The sequence below is a fragment of the Myodes glareolus genome, chromosome 7, assembly GCF_982192425.1.
Source record: "Myodes glareolus chromosome 7, mMyoGla1.1, whole genome shotgun sequence".
In the NCBI taxonomy this organism is placed as follows: domain Eukaryota; kingdom Metazoa; phylum Chordata; class Mammalia; order Rodentia; family Cricetidae; genus Myodes; species Myodes glareolus.
In genome coordinates, this window is record NC_142032.1 from 52,325,108 (window position 1) to 52,342,663 (window position 17,556).

Here is a 17,556-nt window from a genome sequence, read left to right on the forward strand (position 1 = left end):
GCTCCTGGGGAGCAGGGGGAGCTTGAGACCTGGGAGGCAGCTCTTAGCGGGACTTCCTGGGTCACAGCAGGTGGGACAGGGGCAGCCAGTGCTTTGTGTGGCTTCTCTGCTGGAGAAGGGTTGCCTGGGCCTTGATTCTGGGTATCTAGAGAAAGAAAAGAGGTAAGGGCTCAGGTTGGCACTTGTGACCAAAGGGTAGCATGAGCTGCAGGACCTCAGTGGAGAGAAGAGGTTTGGATGGAGGAAGAAGGATCAACAGCTAAGACGGTAATGGCCCAGAACCCAGAACAGGGTCCCCAGGTTCCTGCTGCACAGAGCCATTGCCTGAGGGCCAAGTTGACCAGTATAATGGAGGTTCCTGGTGACCGTGCCCCAGGGATTCACTCATGCCCTCTCCTCTCTCCTGCTGCCCTGCCACCGCCTCCTGCCTTCCTGGGCCTTGCTTGACAGGATGCCTACTCAGAAATTGCCTACCTCTTTGCTGAATTTTTCCGTGACCTCGACATCGTGCCCTCCGACATCATTGCTGGCCTGGTGCTGCTTAGACAGCGGCAGCGAGCCAAACGCAATGCGGTGCTGGATGAGGTGAGTGCCTCTAGCATCCTCTCTCCCATGGGCCCCCAGGCCACTGTTTACTGCTCATTGTCCTCCACTGTCCTAGCCGAAACCTTGAGACAGCCTTTCTACTGACTCCCGATAGGGTGACATGTTCTCTGGACCACATGTGACTGCTTCTGAGGCCAGCCTCCAAGGACATGCTAGTCACTGGGGTTAGATGACCAATGTCAGCTCAAGTGCTTCAGCCTTCTGTCTGAAGTTTGCCCTGCTCTCCTCTCCACACCAGCACACCAGTTCTGGTCTCTATACATCTCACACAGAATCCTTTCCCTCTGAAGTGGCTCAGGACCATCTCCTGGGAGTTGAAGGTCTGGGGAGGATAGGGAAAGTAGAAATACAGGGAGGTATGATTTTGGAAGAACTGCAAGCCTCATGCTCCCTCAGACCTCTGAAGCAGGCCGAAACTGAACTTCCTCCTCATCGTGTCTGGACCACTGTCCATCTTACCACGCCTGTTTTCCAGGCAAACAATGACATCTTGGCTTTTCTGTCTGGGATGCCAGTGACCAGAAACACCAAGTACCTCGACCTCAAGAACTCGGTGAGTTGGAAATCTCTTCCTCTCCCTGTGCTTCTTCCTACCACCTCCCCACAACTCCATGGTATGAGCCAACCCCACCACTCTGTACAACTGTCCAGGGAATTTCCTCTCAGATCAGGCCCTCAAGAGCCCTCACATTGTGCTGTGCCTATAAGTAGGACCCTGAATCTCTTAACCAAGCTCCAGAATGCTTGACCCTGTCTTCTAGAGATTGCTTCACAGGATGAGCTGTGACATTATTGCTGCTGCCGCCCTCATGATAGGCAGGGTGTCGTCGTCACTTTAAAACCTTTTTAGCAGTAGAAACTTTCCTCAAGCACCTTTAGTAGAAAGCCCATGGGAAAGTGGGTTCCATGGTCTGAAGGCTGAACCCAGGCCGGCATGGTTGAAGGTGGAACCATGGCTGGGGTAGCAGGAGCAGTCAGCCTGGCCAGGGAAAGCAAGCTAATGTAGGTGCGTCCCTGTTCCATGGCTGCTCTCTGTGACCTGGAGCAAGTCTGTCCTCCTCAAAGCCTTAGGACAGACGTGAAATGCCCTAGGCATACCTCGCACCCAGAGCTGGAGTAGGAGAAAGTGGCCCATCCTAAATCCAACCCAACAAGGTGCTAGAAACTCCGGAGCCAATCAAGACAGGTCTGGAGAAGTTTCAGCCCTTGGGCCCTTTTCTTTAGAAAAGCCCCAGGCATCTTGCCTCCCCAAATCAGACATCATTTCATTTCACCAGCCACATACATACATAGGTGGTTCCCCTACTCAGATGCCTGCCACTCACTAGGGCCTTGCCTGGCTGGCTCTTACCACCCCCTGGGGGGAGGTGCAGAGTCTGCACCTGCCACCTGGCAGAGGTTGCCAGTGCCCCGTCCTCCCTATCCTATCACCCAGGGTAATTGCCTCTGCAGCTACTGGCTCCTTCCTGAGTTCCTGAAGAGCAGGCAGAGGGGTGCTGATTGAGGCCTACCTGGTTCACGTCACAAGATGACTAATCACCCTCCTTAAGTTTTACAAGGTGACTAATTCCCTCTAAGTGCCACAGTCCTGGTGCCCAGGGGCTGGGGACTGACTGACAGGCTTTCCTGGGGCACTGCCACCCTGCCTCTGGACAGCTTGTAGCACTGATACCAACCACAGTACCAAGAGCAGCTGTTGGGCAGCAGACTCCTGGGTTTCACAGTGGCGCCTTTCTCTAGCGAGATCCCAATCTCAGGGAGACAGCTTCCCCCAGCCTCAGGAACCTGGGACTCCCTGAGTCAGACTAGAGAGCCAGAGACATTTGGTGACATGTTTCCATGCCCAGCATGGCTTGTCTTGTTGCCCATAGCAAGACACCCGCAGCTGCAGGCCCCAGGGCTTCGCAGGGTTAAGTTCCCCAGGGCCTGATTGCTGAGGCTGGGCAACTGCCACTCACATCCCACACTCCCTTCCTTCTCGGGTAAACAAGCCAGTACTCAGAGTGATTTTCTGTCTCCAAATCATGAATTCTAAGACTCTTGTGATACGATAGGTCTCATGAGTATTCTGGCCTGGGTACAGGGAGATAATTGGGCAAGTGCAATCAGTGTCTGAAGGGGCTGCCCCTCCCCCACTAACAGCTGTCCCCCCCACTGGGGCAGGGTAGTCAGGCTCCACTTCAGGGACCAGTGGTGGCCGAGGTAACAGGCAGGAGGGGCAGAGGTTACCGCCCTCTGCATCCTGTCTTTCAGCACGAGATGCTACGCTACAAAGAAGTCTGCTACTACATGCTCTTTGCTCTGGCTGCCTATGGCTGGCCCATGTACCTGATGCGCAAGCCTACCTGTGGCCTCTGCCAGCTGGCTCGGTCTTGCTCGTGAGTACACTGTCAGTCCCCAGCCACATCAGCGTAAGGTGGAGGGAAGGGATACAATGATGTGCTGGTACCTACTTCTCCTACCTAGGGCTTCGAAACTGCTATCCACCCCCACTCCCTCTGGCCCTAAGCAGCTTCTCTCCCATATGGTCACTGGGCCATCGCCTTTCTCCTGCTCCCTTTCTGAACTAGAATTGCACGGTTCTGGATTCGAATGCAGGCTTTCAGTTGCAGCCTTGGGCAAGTCAGTGCACATCTGTGACCCTTACTTTCTGCATCTGTGAGGTGGGATGTGATACATCCATTTTTGAAATACGATATTGTTGTGTTTACACTGCTGGTTTTTCTCTCTTCTTTGGGCCTTCCTCTGCCCCCCACAGCCATTCCCTCTGACCACATCTCCCTTCTCTTGGCTCCCCTCCTGTGCTCTGCCTTTCAAGAAGAAAGAATTTTGGGGGGAAGTAGGCCCACACCATGGAGGCTTTAGAAAAGATCCGGCCCCCAAATCTGACCTGTAATTGGCTCCGCCCTCAACTCCACCCAGGGCCATGGCCCTGTGCTTCTAAGTGGGCCAGAGAAGGGCTTTGGAAGGACCCTGTCCTTCTGTGGTGTCTCCACCCTCAGCCCATGACAGGCAGAAGCAGGACAGTTCCCCGGGCTCCTGTTCCAGAAAAGCTGACCTGATAGGCCAGTCCCGGGGGGTGGGTGTACCAGCATCCACACCTACTTGAGAAAAGCTGGTGGCTCTTGGGACCTTGTTCTCACCACCCCCAGCCGCTGATCAGAGAAGTCCAGGTCACTGCATGCTTCTCCCATCTCTGCCAAATGTACATGCCTGTCATTTCCCCTGCATCCCTGGGGCACAGCCTGGATGGAGAGATTCTCAAGATGAACACGGGCCAGGGGCCCCAAGGCCACCCACCAAGCAGGTGGACCTGCTCCACTTCTCGGGGGCCCGTTTCCCTGGTTCTAGCAGGTGCTATCAGCTCATAGGACAGTTCAGAATTGCGAGCCCCTGGCAGTGGTGCTCCTGATGCTCACAGAGCAGTGGGAATATATGAGCACCTGTAGGAACCAATGCTGAAATGGCAGAGGACGGATTCCTCACCCTCGGTGGGACACGGTCAGGTCCCCTCCTGGAAGAATGAGCTGAGGGTAAAGTGGAGAGGAAGGCCGAAGCACAGGGGTGCTTGGAGAGAGATGGCTGTGCACCCGTCTTAGGGTCAGCTGTCTGCCTGCTGTTGTCATTTCCGCTAGCTCTCGGGCCCTGCACTGAGGTTGTCTGCCCCGGCAGGTGAGAAATCACCACTCTGTCAGGGCCTATTGTGTGTGGAAGGTGGAGCAGGACAAGGGACATAACACAAAGGACAGGCTGGGTCTAGTAGCTTTGGGAAGTAGCAGTCAGTGCGGGCTCTGCCAGGAAGGAAGTTGAGGCTTAGCTGGACTTTGGCTACAGAATCAGGAAGTTACACACCAGGAAGGATTTGAACCCAAATTCTGACTCTCCTCTACCTCATTAAAGCCTCTGCTCAACTGAGGAAAGAGGGGAGCTTCCTGAAGGCTTGAAAGTAGAAGCTCAGACCCTGGGCCAAGCCTGCCACCACTTGGCCTGGGGGTATGGTGACTTCTCCAGGCTCAACTCTGGGATGTGTATCCTGTGTATCGGGCAGTCCCACTCCCAAGCGCTGGCATTTCCGGGTCTTGGCTTGACGCTGGGGTTTCTCGACGAGGCCCTCCCTGTTGGGAAGTCGCAGTTCCACAGGCGCTGCTCAGAGAAGACCAACACCTCACACTGAATGTCAATTGAGACAGCTGGCCGTCCTGTCACGCTCGCTCCCTGCTCGTGGCACCCAATCTGTTGGGTGCTGGCTCCCCCTGGTGGCCTGAGAGGCAGATGCATTTCTCCCCACCCCATCCCTAGCTGAGTGACCAGGTCTAGCCCTGGCTTATCTACCCCAGGAGCCTCCTGTGTGCACTAGGCTTGGTGCTAGGGGAACCATCTGTGGCTAGCACAGAGCAGCCCTTCCCTGTGTAGCTCCTACCAAGACAGGACTGTGACATACCAGGAACGAGGGACACCTGGGCAGCTCACAGCGTATGGGTACTTTGGAAGGACTGAGTGCTGGACCAGGGTCATGGTAGGACTCGCCCTGTTAGAGTGGTAGCTGGGGCCGACCTCACTGCAGGGTCACATTGGGATGGACACTAAAGGGTATAGGGGGACAAGGTGCACAGAATCTGGTGAGGGAACTGAGGGAGAAGAAGAAAAGGCAAGAGTGGTATAGATGAGAGGGGAGTCAGGGAGTCAGTCAGACACGGCCAGATGGCGCAGAGCCCAGAAAAGACTCAGGCCTTTATGCTGAAGGTGGGGGCGTTCCTATGCGATCCTAAGAGGAAATGTGGTAGTGGCTTGATGTGTCTTCCAAGGGTCCCTGTGCTACGGGTTGATAGTGCAGGGGCAAGGGTGGACAAGGGAGAGGAAGTTAGTCTCGTGGAAAAGGACAGGAGGTGGGTTTGGTTTTTAAGTGTGAAGACAAAGTGGACCAGTGTGGCGTGACCGAGAGCAGCTGGTATGGTCGGGGAGTAGGGCGAGGACCTGAGGGCTGACAGTACTGTTAAGGGGAGATGCCATGTACGAGTTCAGTACGGTGCCTGTGGAGGTCTGCATGGGTCTCCTGGGGTCCAGAGTGGGCTGATGGCAAGCACATGAAGTAGGCTACTAGAGAGGAGGGTGGTCCGGGCTAGACCCAGGACCTTGGAAATGGAGGGCAAGCTCAGTCTGGGAAGAAAGAAGAGGGACGAGATCTTCAGCCAAATGGGAAGGGAGGGATTCTTGAATCAGTTGTTGCCTGGAGACTGTGATGAACTGGTCCGGGGTTTGACCACAAAGAGGTCACTAGGGCTTAGCAAGAGTGAGTCAGGAGGGCTGGAGAGATGGCTCAGAGGATAAGAGCACTGACTGCTCTTCCAGAGGACCTGAGTTCAATTCCCAGCAACCACATGGTGGCTCACAACCATCTGTAATGAGATCTGTCACCCTCTTCTGGCGTGCAGGCAAACATGGAGGCAGAATGTTGTATACATACATACATACATACATACATAATAGTGAGTCAGGATACATAAAGAGGGTGAGGCTGAAACCCCAGGAGACACTTCCAGAGAGGGTGGAAGGGAGAAAACCACCCCATTGGTGCAACTAACCCTGAGCCCTATGCCACCCCGTCCCAGGTGCTGTCTTTGCCCTGCACGACCCCGATTCGCCCCTGGTGTCACCATTGAGGAAGACAACTGCTGTGGTTGCAATGCGATTGCCATCCGCCGTCACTTCTTGGATGAGAACATGACCGCAGTGGACATCGTCTACACCTCCTGTCACGATGCGGTGAGGGGCCAGGCTGGGGACCAGGGCCACCAAAGCAATCCCTTCCGCCAGTGGAGCCAGCTGTAGCTTCCAAATCATCTCCAATATGTCCAGAGATGGCCTCCTCCATTTTGGTCACCCAGACCCACACTGCCTCAATCTAGGTGGGAAAATGAACATCAGTCCCATTCAGTATTAGGGCCTCCAGCCTCAGCCTTAAGGAAATAGAAGACACCCAGGATACTCGGGGGGAGAGGCAGTGAGCCATTTGGAATGAGCACAGGGCTGCCTGAGGCAGAGTGGAATGGGAGGGCCAGGGACTGAAGAAGCCTCAGCGACCTCCCGGAGCCCTGGATTTGGCAGGGGTTCAGGACCCTGTGACCAGTAGGGAGTTTTATTGACATGCCCTAAGTCTGACCTCGTTCTGGGGTCACTTAGGCTCATGAGATGGTACTCCTAGGTCTATGAAACTCCCTTCTACGTTGCTGTGGACCATGACAAGAAGAAAGTGGTGATCAGTATCCGGGGAACCCTGTCCCCCAAGGTAGGCTACCATGACTCCCGCATAGGCGCAAGTACTTGTGGCCCTTGCCTGTCCTCCTCAGCCCCTCTTAAGTGCCCTTCTTCTTTTCCCAAGGATGCCCTGACTGACCTGACTGGAGATGCTGAGAGACTCCCTGTGGAGGGACATCGAGGCACCTGGTTGGGTCACAAGGTATCAGCCTCTACATCCTGAGGTGCCCTCACCTTTGCTCCCAATCCCGGACAGCACTCGGGTGCCTGTGGTTGGCAGGCTCTTCCCTCCCAGAGAACAGATGGATCTTGTCTGCCTGCCCAGCTCGAGGCCCAGGTGTTCAGGGGCTATCCATAGAAGCCCCAGGGCAGGCAGTAGGCAGATATCTGTTTCTGCCAAGAAGACTCTCTCTGAACCTCCATTTCTCACTTGGAAGATGCAATTTAAAATGGACCCACAGGAGTACCCACAGGCTCCACAGCCTGTGTTCTGAGGGCTGGCTGGAAGGGGACACTGCATGAGGTCGCAGGCCCCGCTGGTCCCTGAGGCTGCCCACCAGCCCCACTCTGTTCCTCTGTTCCAGGGCATGGTGCTCTCAGCTGAGTACATCAAGAAGAAGCTGGAGCAGGAGATGGTCCTGTCCCAGGCCTTTGGGCGAGACCTGGTGAGGAGTTTTCCATGCCATCCCATTCTGGAGAGGAGGGGATGAATGATGCCACCCCCTCCCCAAACACTAGCTCCTGTCCGTCCCTCCCACATGTCCAACTCTTTCTAGCTGGCTCCACCCTGCTCCACCTCACCTCCCAGGCTCCCTCTTCTCAAAGTGTCCTTGCTTAGCACCCTGTAAGATGTGTGCTTTGCTAGCCTCAGAATCAGGAACACTTGTTGCAGCAAATCTTACAGAACCCAGTGACAAAAACAGCCACCGAGCAGGGAGAAGGCTACACCTCATCTGGGTGGCAGCTTGGGTAGCTCCTGAGGATGCGCCAGCACCCATTCCCAGGTCTCACAGACTCTAGGCTAGTGGTCATGGGGGGAGGGATGAGGTAATCGAACAATTATAAGAACAATTATAACTAATCCCCAGAGTGGTCAAAGAGCAAGTGCAATGCCTACCAGGGAGGGAGCCGTTGCTGAGAAATCAGGGAGGGCTTCCTTGAGGAGGCAATTTCTGAGCAAGGCTCTAGAGGATGAGTAAGAGTATGTGAAAAGTCTCACTAAGCCTTTGCCCTGTGAGGATCCAGCTTTGCTCTGCCTCAGCCCTAGCATCCATGCAGAACAGCATGATCCCAGGACTCTGAGAAGAGCCCTCATCCTCCCAGTGTCAGCTGGGAAACTGAGGCAGGGCTCTCAGGCATCTCTTGGTCCCCAGGGCCGTGGAACCAAACACTATGGCCTAATTGTGGTAGGCCACTCCTTGGGCGCTGGCACAGCTGCCATCCTCTCCTTCCTCCTGCGTCCTCAGTACCCGACCCTCAAGTGCTTCGCCTACTCCCCGCCAGGAGGCCTGCTGAGGTAAGAAGCTTGAGGCCTTAGAGCTAACTGGAGCAGCTTGGATACTTGAAAGCCAAGGGTTGACTTGGGCTGGCCAGGACTGAGTGCTGGTGGCTGGACTGGGCAGCACGGCTTCTGAACACTGGAGACCTGGGAATGGCACCGGACAGGTCTTGGGTGGTAGGATGAGGGCTTCATAACCTGCCAAGTGAACTCCCCTCCCGCAAAGACCTGTGGTAAAACACAGGAAGGAAGGGCAGAAATTAAAGCCCAGCCTGGCACTATAAGCTCACTGGAAAGCCTCGACCCCAGGTGCAGAGTGGGTCTGCTTCTGCCAAAGCCCTGCTCTGGATTTGAGCCCTTTTCCTTAACTTCCCTTGCAGCGAGGATGCTATGGAGTACTCCAAAGAGTTTGTTACTGCTGTGGTTCTGGGCAAAGACCTTGTTCCCAGGTATGTCCCTCTCCCTTGCTGTGATCCCCTAGCAAGACCTCACCCCACTCCACAGCACTCACATCTCCTTCAGGCCCCCTCCCTCACCCTCTTCCTAAGTACTCCAGTGTCCCTTCCCACTCTTGGTGACCCTGTGGTGAGAAGACAGTGTAGGTCCCGCACTCTCCTGAGTGGCCTCTCTGACCCGGTTTGCCTCTACATCATGACCCAGCTGGACTTGTCTTCTGGAGGCCAGGTGCCCCCACCACCCCCTCTCCTGCCCCTCTCCAGCCCTTGATCGGGCCAGGCTGATGCTCGTTTCTTTCCACAGGATTGGCCTTTCCCAGCTGGAGGGTTTCCGCCGACAGCTTCTGGACGTCCTTCAGCGAAGCACCAAGCCCAAAGTGAGCCCCCACCAGCTCCCTGACCACTGGGAAGTCCTGGCTGTCCCTCTTGTTGCTCCCCACTGATCCCCGAGACAAAACACAAGAGGTCACAGCTGTGTGTGGACACTTCAGGCAATCAGACCCTCAGTCCAAGCTCAGCCCATCCAATCGTTGCCATTGGTGAGGAGACTGAGGCCCAGTGTGGAAGGGACTGGAAGTGCTCCTGCACAGAGCTGTCTGATGTGAGAAAGGCAGTCCCCAAAGGACACTCTGAGCAGGCAGAGGAAGGCCTGTTGAGGTTGCCCAGGCTCGGGAAAGGCACTCGGGATCCTGGGTCAGGTGTCAGACCGTGGGTCAGCATAGGCTTGTGTGTCTGTCTCCCTGAAGGAGCCTAGTCCTTGTAAGCAATGTCTGCAGAGCCTGGCACAGGTATTCCTCAGATTAGGACCTGATCTAGCAGGCCCTGCTGGGTCAGACTGAGGCCTATTCCGCCTCTGCCTTGCATGGTGACCCAGGGCAGATCGCTCCCCTCGCCAGGTGTGTTTCCTACCCACTAGATGAGGGCTTGGCTAGTCTTCCAGGCCCTTGCCAGCCCTGAAATGCAACAGTTCTGTGCCATCTGTCCTTGGCATCTTATTGGGCACCTGGCAACCATACACTTCAGCCACTGCCTCTTAAGGTGGGCACAGACCTTTAATGTTCCGGCTACTGTCTCCATCACCAGCCCTCTCCTCTTATCTGTTGAGCCCCTCCTTGCAAGCACTCTTGATCCTACCCACCTAGCCAGGGTTTCTCAGCTCTGTCTCCCTCTCCCGGGTCCTATACAGTGGCGGATCATTGTGGGGGCCACGAAATGTATCCCCAAGTCGGAGTTGCCTGAGGATCAGGTGGAGGTGACCACTCTGGCAAGCACACGGCTCTGGACCCACCCCAGTGATTTGACCATCGCCCTTTCAGCTAGCACCCCACTCTACCCACCTGGCCGCATCATCCACGTGGTCCATAACCACCCTGCAGAACAGTGCTGGTAGGTGCTAATGGAGATCCGGGCCACTCCTGTAGATGTGGGGCCAGGGCAGGGGCTGCTGAGGACTGGACCGGCCTCTGGTCACTTAACCACTCACAACTGGGGCAGAGATAGAGACAATAGTTCAAAATCCCTACAGAGGGGTTCCTCCAGCTGCTAGCCATGGAAAGGGAGCCAAAAACCCAGCCCACGTCCATCTCCAACAGGGCCTTGTGATTCTGTGTCTCTCTGAAGGAGCCAAGCCCTTGGAAGCAGTGTCTACCCCTCACAGGGCCAGGGCCAGGCCCAGGCCCAGGCATTTATCAGATTCAGAAGCAGGTGTCAGGGACCTGACCCAAAGGTGGCAGTCCAGCTGGGCCAAACTGAGGCCTGTCCCACCTCTGCCTTGCACCCCTGCCAGCCCTTGACTGGTGTCTTCCAAGGCAGCTCTTCCTATGCCTGATGCATTTAGGAGTGGATGACCTATAGTAGCCACCAGGCTCTGAGCCAGCTCATCTCTCAGTGTCCCTGCATTAGTGACAGATACATGTGGGCAAAACTGTGGCCAAGGCATATGCAAGTGTATTAGTAGGTAGGCTCTCCTGCCATACTCTCAGAGTCCTGTGCCCTGAGCCCTCTTAACACAGACTGACCCCCAACCCCTGACAAAAAGCTGGAGAGCTGAGCCCTGCCCAGGGATAGCAGAGGGAACCTAGACCGAAAGCATGGAGGCCTTGTAGGGACTGCAACTGAGGCTCCAGGTCAGCCTCAGGGAAGGGAGCTGGAAGGCCTGGAAGGGAGCACTGACCTGCAGCCTAGGGTGGACAGGGGCCTCCAAATCCAGCCTAGTCCCTAAGCAAGTGCACAGAGCAGAGCCCCAGACCCCTTTCTTCCCTACCTGTGTCCCTCTCAGCTGCTGTGAGCAGGAGGAGCCCACATACTTCGCCATCTGGGGTGACAACAAAGCCTTTAACGAGGTGATCATCTCACCAGCCATGCTCCATGAGCACCTGCCCTACGTGGTCATGGAGGGGCTCAACAAGGTGAGTGCAGGCAGAACCCATGGCTGTCCTGTCGGCTGGGTCCCCATATCCCTCCTGAAAGACTCAGGTGCCTGAGACAGGCCAGCTACAGTCCCCAGCTGGGCCCTGACAGTCAGAAAGACTTGCAATCTTTACACTCTACACTCATGGCTCAGAAGATTCCTAGGGGTCTATCCCTGAGAAAGGTGGAAGTAGAGGCCCTGAAGGCAAGTTGGCCATTACCACATATGTAGCTAAGTGGGACAGCATTTACCTTCATGGGCCACTGAAGGACTAGAAAGAGAAGAGTACTCCTACTTGGCTGTCTAGGGACAAGCATCCCATGGCATATCCCAGGCCATCCACAAAGAAAGGGGCCCCACTGAACCATCAGGTTATTTGCTCTGGGAAGCCACAGTGCTGGGCTGGCCACCCCTCTACCATCAGCCCCACCCCCATCCTTTCCTCAGGTGCTGGAGAATTACAACAAGGGAAAGACAGCACTGCTTTCTGCTGCTAAGGTCATGGTGAGCCCCACTGAGGTAGACCTCACTCCTGAGCTAATCTTCCAACAGCAGCCGCTGCCCACGGGGCCACCTCTGCCCACCGGCCTGGCCCTGGAGCTGCCTGCTGCAGACCATCGCAACAGCAATGCCAGGTAAGTCTCCCATCCCCACTCCGCCCCCAGGGAGTGTGGGTCCAGAATCTGCATAGCTGTGTACATGCACATCCTTGCATTCTGTGTGCCTGTTGGCCCGTGCATATCCCCAAAGCCGTGTCGATATGCTCACTGTGGGAGTTAAACACTGCTCAGGATCTTGCTCTCTCTGTTGTAGCTGTCTCTCACCTTGCCATCAGTGTTCCAGGGAGTATGGGAGCTTTCAAGGCACACACAGACCCATATACACCAGACCTAAACACCAATTTGCCCATTCCCAATTAGAAATTAGGTTCGTGTACTTACACAGCTATGCATATACATTGGGGCTTATGACAAGCTTTCCTCATAAGAAATACTCCACACAGACACACATCAAGGCAGGCAGAACACACATGGTTATGGGCACACTTGGACAGGTAGACATGTAAAAGTATGGCTGTATTGTGCCACACCCATAGCACACAGATACATGTGATCCAGTTGCACACAGGCACCAAGGTATACACATGCGCTCACAGATGTGCACACACACCATGGCGGGTTCTAGAGTGGCGCCCCTCCTAGGGGAAGGTTGTCCTGCCTTTCTGGGACCCTGACTCCCAGGCCTGCATCCTTTCTTATAAATCTGGCTGCTGAGAAGTAAGATGTCACTGCTTCCCGGTCTTTGGTAGGGACACCTCAGACACCCTTCCTTGTGTGTTTCCTGTGGTGTCTATACCTGTCTTCATACAGGACCCAGTCTGTCCTTGGCCACTGTACGTGAGGCAACCACCCATTTTCAACTCCTCCTTCCTGCCCAACGGAGCAAGGTGGCTGCAGAGTTTGCTGCCCCTCTCCAGCATAGGGAGGTGTGGGGGAACCCCAGGGTGAGGAAGGGATAGAAGAGGCACTGGAAGTACTGGTCTGAAAGTTGGGGGAGAATCCGTCTCCCCTTCCTCCCTGCTCTCTTTCCTTCCTTGCCTCTGTGTCCTTCCCTCTGTGTTTCCCACTTACTGTGGCCTCATGAGTGAGCCAGAGCAGCCAATCTCTTCATGTCCTAATGGCTTAGTACCATAATGGGTACAGATGCATAGAACTCAGACTCCTCCAGAAATCCAGCATCAGCCTTTTGTTTTCTATCTTAGCTTCTTATGAATTGGGTTTGTTTCATTTTATTTTAGATTTATTTTTATTATTTATCTGTGTGTATGTGAGCATCTATACACATATGTGTGGGGAGCATCTGTACACATATGTGTGGGTGCCCATGGAGACCGGAAGAGGACACTGCATTCCCTGGAGCAAGAGTCACTGGGGGTTGTGAGAGGCCTGATATGGGTGGTAGGATCCGAAGCCATGTCCTCATGACCGGGCAGAAGTACTTGTAACCTCTGGGGTATATCTCCAGCCCTTTCAGTTGGCTTTAAAAAAAAAAAATAATTAATTTTGGTTTTTCGAGACAGGGTTCTCTGTGTAACTTTGAAACCTGTCCTGGAACTTGCTCTGTAGCCCAGGCTGGCCTTGAACTCACAGAGATCCACCTGTCTCTGTTTCCTGAGCACTGGGATTAAAGGTGTGCACCACCACCACCTGACTTTAATTTATTTTTTTATGTGTGTGGGCGTTTTGCCTGCAGGTATGCCCATGCACCACATGTATGTCTGGTGCCCTTGGAGGTCAGAAGAGGGTGTTGGACCTCCTGGAACTGGAGCCACTATGTGGATTCTGGGAATCAAATTCAAGTCCTCTGGAAGAACAGCCAGTGCTTTTTTTTTTGTTTTGTTTTGTTTATTACGTATACAGTGTTCTGCCTGCACATATACCTGCAGGCCAGAAGAGGGCACCAGATCTCATTACAGATGGGAGTGAGCCACCATGTAGTTTCTGGGAATTGAACTCAGAATCTCTGGAAGAACAACCTCTTAATCTCTGAGCCATCTCTCCAGCCCCAGCCAGTGCTTTTTACAATACTGAGCCATCTCTCCAGACACTATGAGTTGGTTTTCAAAAGTCAGGATTCCCTGCCCCCAAACCATTCAACAAGGACTGAATTAATTCTGTCCTTGTCCCCTCACCACGTCCTTCTAGCCTGGGAAGTAGGGATCTCCTCAGTCCTTCTGAGTCTCGTCCTTATGTTCTTCCCCTGCAGAAGCAAGTCTCAGTCTGAGATGAGCCTGGAGGGCTTCTCCGAGGGGCGGCTGCTGTCCCCAGTGGCAGCCGCTTCAGCAGCCCGCCAAGACCCTGTAGAGCTGTTACTGCTGACCACCCAGGAGCGGCTGGCGGCAGAGCTACAGTCCCGGCGGGCCCCGCTGGCCACCATGGAGAGTCTCTCAGACACTGAATCGCTGTACAGCTTCGACTCACGCCGTTCCTCGGGCTTCCGCAGCATCCGAGGCTCACCCAGCCTCCACGCGGTACTGGAGCGTGATGAGGGCCACCTCTTTTATATCGATCCGGCCATTCCAGAGGAGAACCCATCCCTCAGCTCACGCACAGAGCTTCTGGCAGCCGATAGCCTGTCCAAGCACTCGCAGGATACCCAACCCCTGGAGGCAGCTCTGGGCAGCGGGGGTGTCACTCCTGAACGACCCCCAAGTGCAACCAATGAAGAAGAAGAGGCAGCAGGTGGCGAGGGTGGTGGGGTGGCCCCCCGAGGAGAGCTGGCACTGCACAATGGGCGCCTGGGGGACTCACCCAGCCCTCAGGTGCTAGAATTTGCTGAGTTCATCGATAGCCTCTTCAACCTGGACAGCAAGAGCAGCTCCTTCCAAGACCTCTACTGCATGGTGGTGCCTGAGAGCCCCACTAGTGACTATGCTGAGGGCCCCAAGTCCCCCAGCCAACAGGAAATCTTGCTTCGGGCCCAATTTGAGCCCAATCTGGTACCCAAGCCCCCAAGGCTCTTTGCAGGGTCTGCTGACCCCTCCTCCGGCATCTCGCTCTCACCCTCTTTCCCACTCAGCTCCTCCGGGGAGCTCATGGACCTGACACCCACGGGCCTCAGCAGCCAGGAGTGTCTGGCCACAGACAAGATTCGGACTTCCACCCCCACAGGCCACGGGGCCAGCCCTACCAAGCAAGATGATTTGGTCATCTCAGCACGCTAGCACCTGGCAGAGGCTGCTAGCTCCTCCCCAACCAGAACTCAAGGCTCTGTGGATACCTAATGGTCACTTGGGGCCCAGTAGCTTTGAGGAGAGGCTCCCAGAGGCCAAGTGGCGTCAGGCCCTGGAGCGTTGCTGCTGAGCAGGGGGTCTGCATCCCTACCTCAGCCTAGGACCCTCAGAACCAAGATGTCTGGGAAAAACCGGGGTGGGTTTGGTACAGGGAGGAGACTTGAGGTTGAATGGTCAATCCTCAGCCCTCAGCCTGACTCCCCTGTGTGGGCAGCCTGGTATCTCTGTTCTGGGAATGGGACTAGGCAAGCTAGCTTCCTGTCACTGCCCTTCAGCTACTCTCCCAGAGCCGAGGCAGAAAGCAGCCCCCTCTCCACATACTCTCATACGTTGTTCAAGTTGGCACCTGCCCTGGTCACTATCCCCCAGATCTGGTGCCTGCTGGCCAGCCCCCTGGGGTGATCCCCGCCAAGGTGGCCCACAGTGCTGTATATGTTTACAGAATCTGCTGGGCTTTGCTCAGGTTGTTTCCTGGGCTTGCAAGCCCCACCCCTAATCATGTGTTCATTGTCCCCTGAGGACCAGAGGGGTCTGGAGGTCAGTGGGGTCAGGGCCACCCCTTCTCTGCCTGGTGGCCCCTATCTTCATGGGTCCTGGCCACTGGGTCTGCCTGCCTACCTGCCATTCCCTGGCTTCCTGGCTCACCTTCTCCCCCCCACCCCCCGCCCCAGGACTCTGGCCAATCAAAGAGTGGTGGACACTCCTGTGACATCATCCCTGGCTGCAGAGTCAGGGCCCTGGAAAGAACGAAGGCATCCAAAGCCCCATCTCCTGGGTATCCTGCCTGACCCCTTTATGTTACCCCACCATGCCTAGGCAGCTCTGGGCCCTGGGGTCTGAAACCAAACATGCCTCTGCCCACTTGCTCTCCTGGCTACTTAGCTCCTTTCTGGGTCTGGGCTCCACCTCCCATTATGTTCTGCCCATAAGAAGAGGGGCCAAGAGTAGGGTATCTTGAATCCTGGCTGGAAACCCCTGTCCACTGTTGAGGGGAGGGGTCAGGGACTGGGGCTGTCCCAGGGTAGCCTGAGGCCTTTGTAGGTTTCCCTACGGTTTAGAGAAGCAGTCCAGGAGGTAGGAACCTAGCCTTTTCCCCATGCTGGGGTGGGGAGGTTGTGCATGCTAGTGTCAGGTGTGTGTGTGCATGTGCATGAATGTGCACCACTCCTGAGGAAAGGGGCTGCAGAGGGCTGCCCGCCTTCCCACCTTGCCTGCCTCCTGATGCTCCTAACCTGCCAAGAATATAGCCTGTGAAGTGAAGCCTTGGGACAAGCCAGTTACCGGGTGTGCAGGCAAGCAACTTCTCCGTGGAAACAGTCCCTAGCACTCTAGCCCCACTCACAGCCTCTCTGGGCTACCTAGGCTCCCCTGACCACCTCATGGTCACTGGTATCTGGGCCTCAGCCCCAACTCTAATCCCCACAGCTGGGATGGCCTGGATAGCTATCTACTCTAACAGATGGGGACAGAGACCTGGGAGCTGGGCCTCCCCTTGCTCTGTGTCTCCCCACCTCACCAGACTCTTGGCCACTCTGCCCCCATGCCAAGGCAGTGCCTCAGCCTAGCACAGAAGTAAAATAAAAATCAGTGGTTCTTAGAATTCAAATGTTAGACAGAATTTTAAATCAGAGAAACAATCCAACAAACACCCAGCCAGCAGCAAGGAGAGTTGTGGGTCTGGCCTTTCAACTCTTCCTCTGTCAGGGTAGGTGTGGGGGGGCTCCTCTAGGGTGTGCCCCTGTGCCTAGGACTGAGCCATCAGGGACATACCCCCCACCCCCAAGGCTGCAACCATACTGTGTTACAGGCTTGGGGCTGGGGCAGGCTTGGACTCAGCCCTAGACACCCAGGGCCAGCCCACCCCTTCCCTGTCCTCTCCCTGCCTGACCCCGGAAGGGTAGGCGTGCTGCACGTTCCTGTCACTCCATGCCACACCTGGGGGGGTCTGAGCCACCCCCTTCATCCCAGTTCAGATTGACCCCCACACTGCCCCCAGACCCACAGCACAAGCTCTCCCAGCCTTGCGCTGGCCTGTCCTCCCAGGGATCTGGGGGACTTGCATATGCAAATAGTAGCGAGCAGGCAGGCCCTCACAAACCCTCTGCACTCTGTGTGCCATTCTCCCGTGACTTTTTTGTACTTAATGTATGAAAGATCCACACTAATATTGCTGTAAAAAGGAGAGACATTAATATAGCTTATTCTATAAATATATCTGTATATAAAGTTTTCTGTATATTGTATAGAGCTGTGTATAAACTGGATGTAGAAGCACACCTCTGCCTCGTGTGATCGTCTTTTCATCAGGTGGGAATGGAGGTAGTGTGGGGACATGCTGCCAAGATCACAACAGGGTAAGGGAATGAAGACCTCTGAGACCATTCCCTAGAGGAGCCAGAAAGCCTAAGGGGAAAACCAGAGGATTTTTGGGACCAAGCCTTTTGTGCCCCCAAAGACAGAAGGCATGTAGGAAGGTGCAAGAACAGCCCAGCAGGTTAGAACTGTGGGGCTCAAGGTTGATACAGTTCCCATGATTTTG

At 55.2% G+C, this 17,556-nt stretch overlaps 1 protein-coding gene across 2 annotated transcripts in view; it reads left to right on the top strand.

Annotated features, from left to right (window-relative positions):
• Dagla (diacylglycerol lipase alpha) overlaps positions 1 to 17,293 on the top strand; it is a 57,728-nt gene extending 40,435 nt beyond the window's left edge. For both annotated transcript variants that reach the window (XM_085693603.2, XM_085693605.2), the window contains 14 exons: positions 451 to 585; positions 1,082 to 1,159; positions 2,860 to 2,984; positions 6,216 to 6,369; positions 6,809 to 6,892; positions 6,986 to 7,063; positions 7,446 to 7,526; positions 8,235 to 8,377; positions 8,740 to 8,808; positions 9,119 to 9,191; positions 10,001 to 10,200; positions 11,093 to 11,222; positions 11,672 to 11,859; positions 13,991 to 17,293. In XM_085693603.2, the coding sequence (XP_085549729.1) occupies positions 451 to 585; positions 1,082 to 1,159; positions 2,860 to 2,984; positions 6,216 to 6,369; positions 6,809 to 6,892; positions 6,986 to 7,063; positions 7,446 to 7,526; positions 8,235 to 8,377; positions 8,740 to 8,808; positions 9,119 to 9,191; positions 10,001 to 10,200; positions 11,093 to 11,222; positions 11,672 to 11,859; positions 13,991 to 14,948 (2,496 nt within the window). In that variant the 3' untranslated portion in view covers positions 14,949 to 17,293. The remainder of the gene's footprint in view (positions 1 to 450; positions 586 to 1,081; positions 1,160 to 2,859; positions 2,985 to 6,215; positions 6,370 to 6,808; positions 6,893 to 6,985; positions 7,064 to 7,445; positions 7,527 to 8,234; positions 8,378 to 8,739; positions 8,809 to 9,118; positions 9,192 to 10,000; positions 10,201 to 11,092; positions 11,223 to 11,671; positions 11,860 to 13,990) is intronic.
• The last annotated feature ends 263 nt before the right edge of the window (positions 17,294 to 17,556 follow it).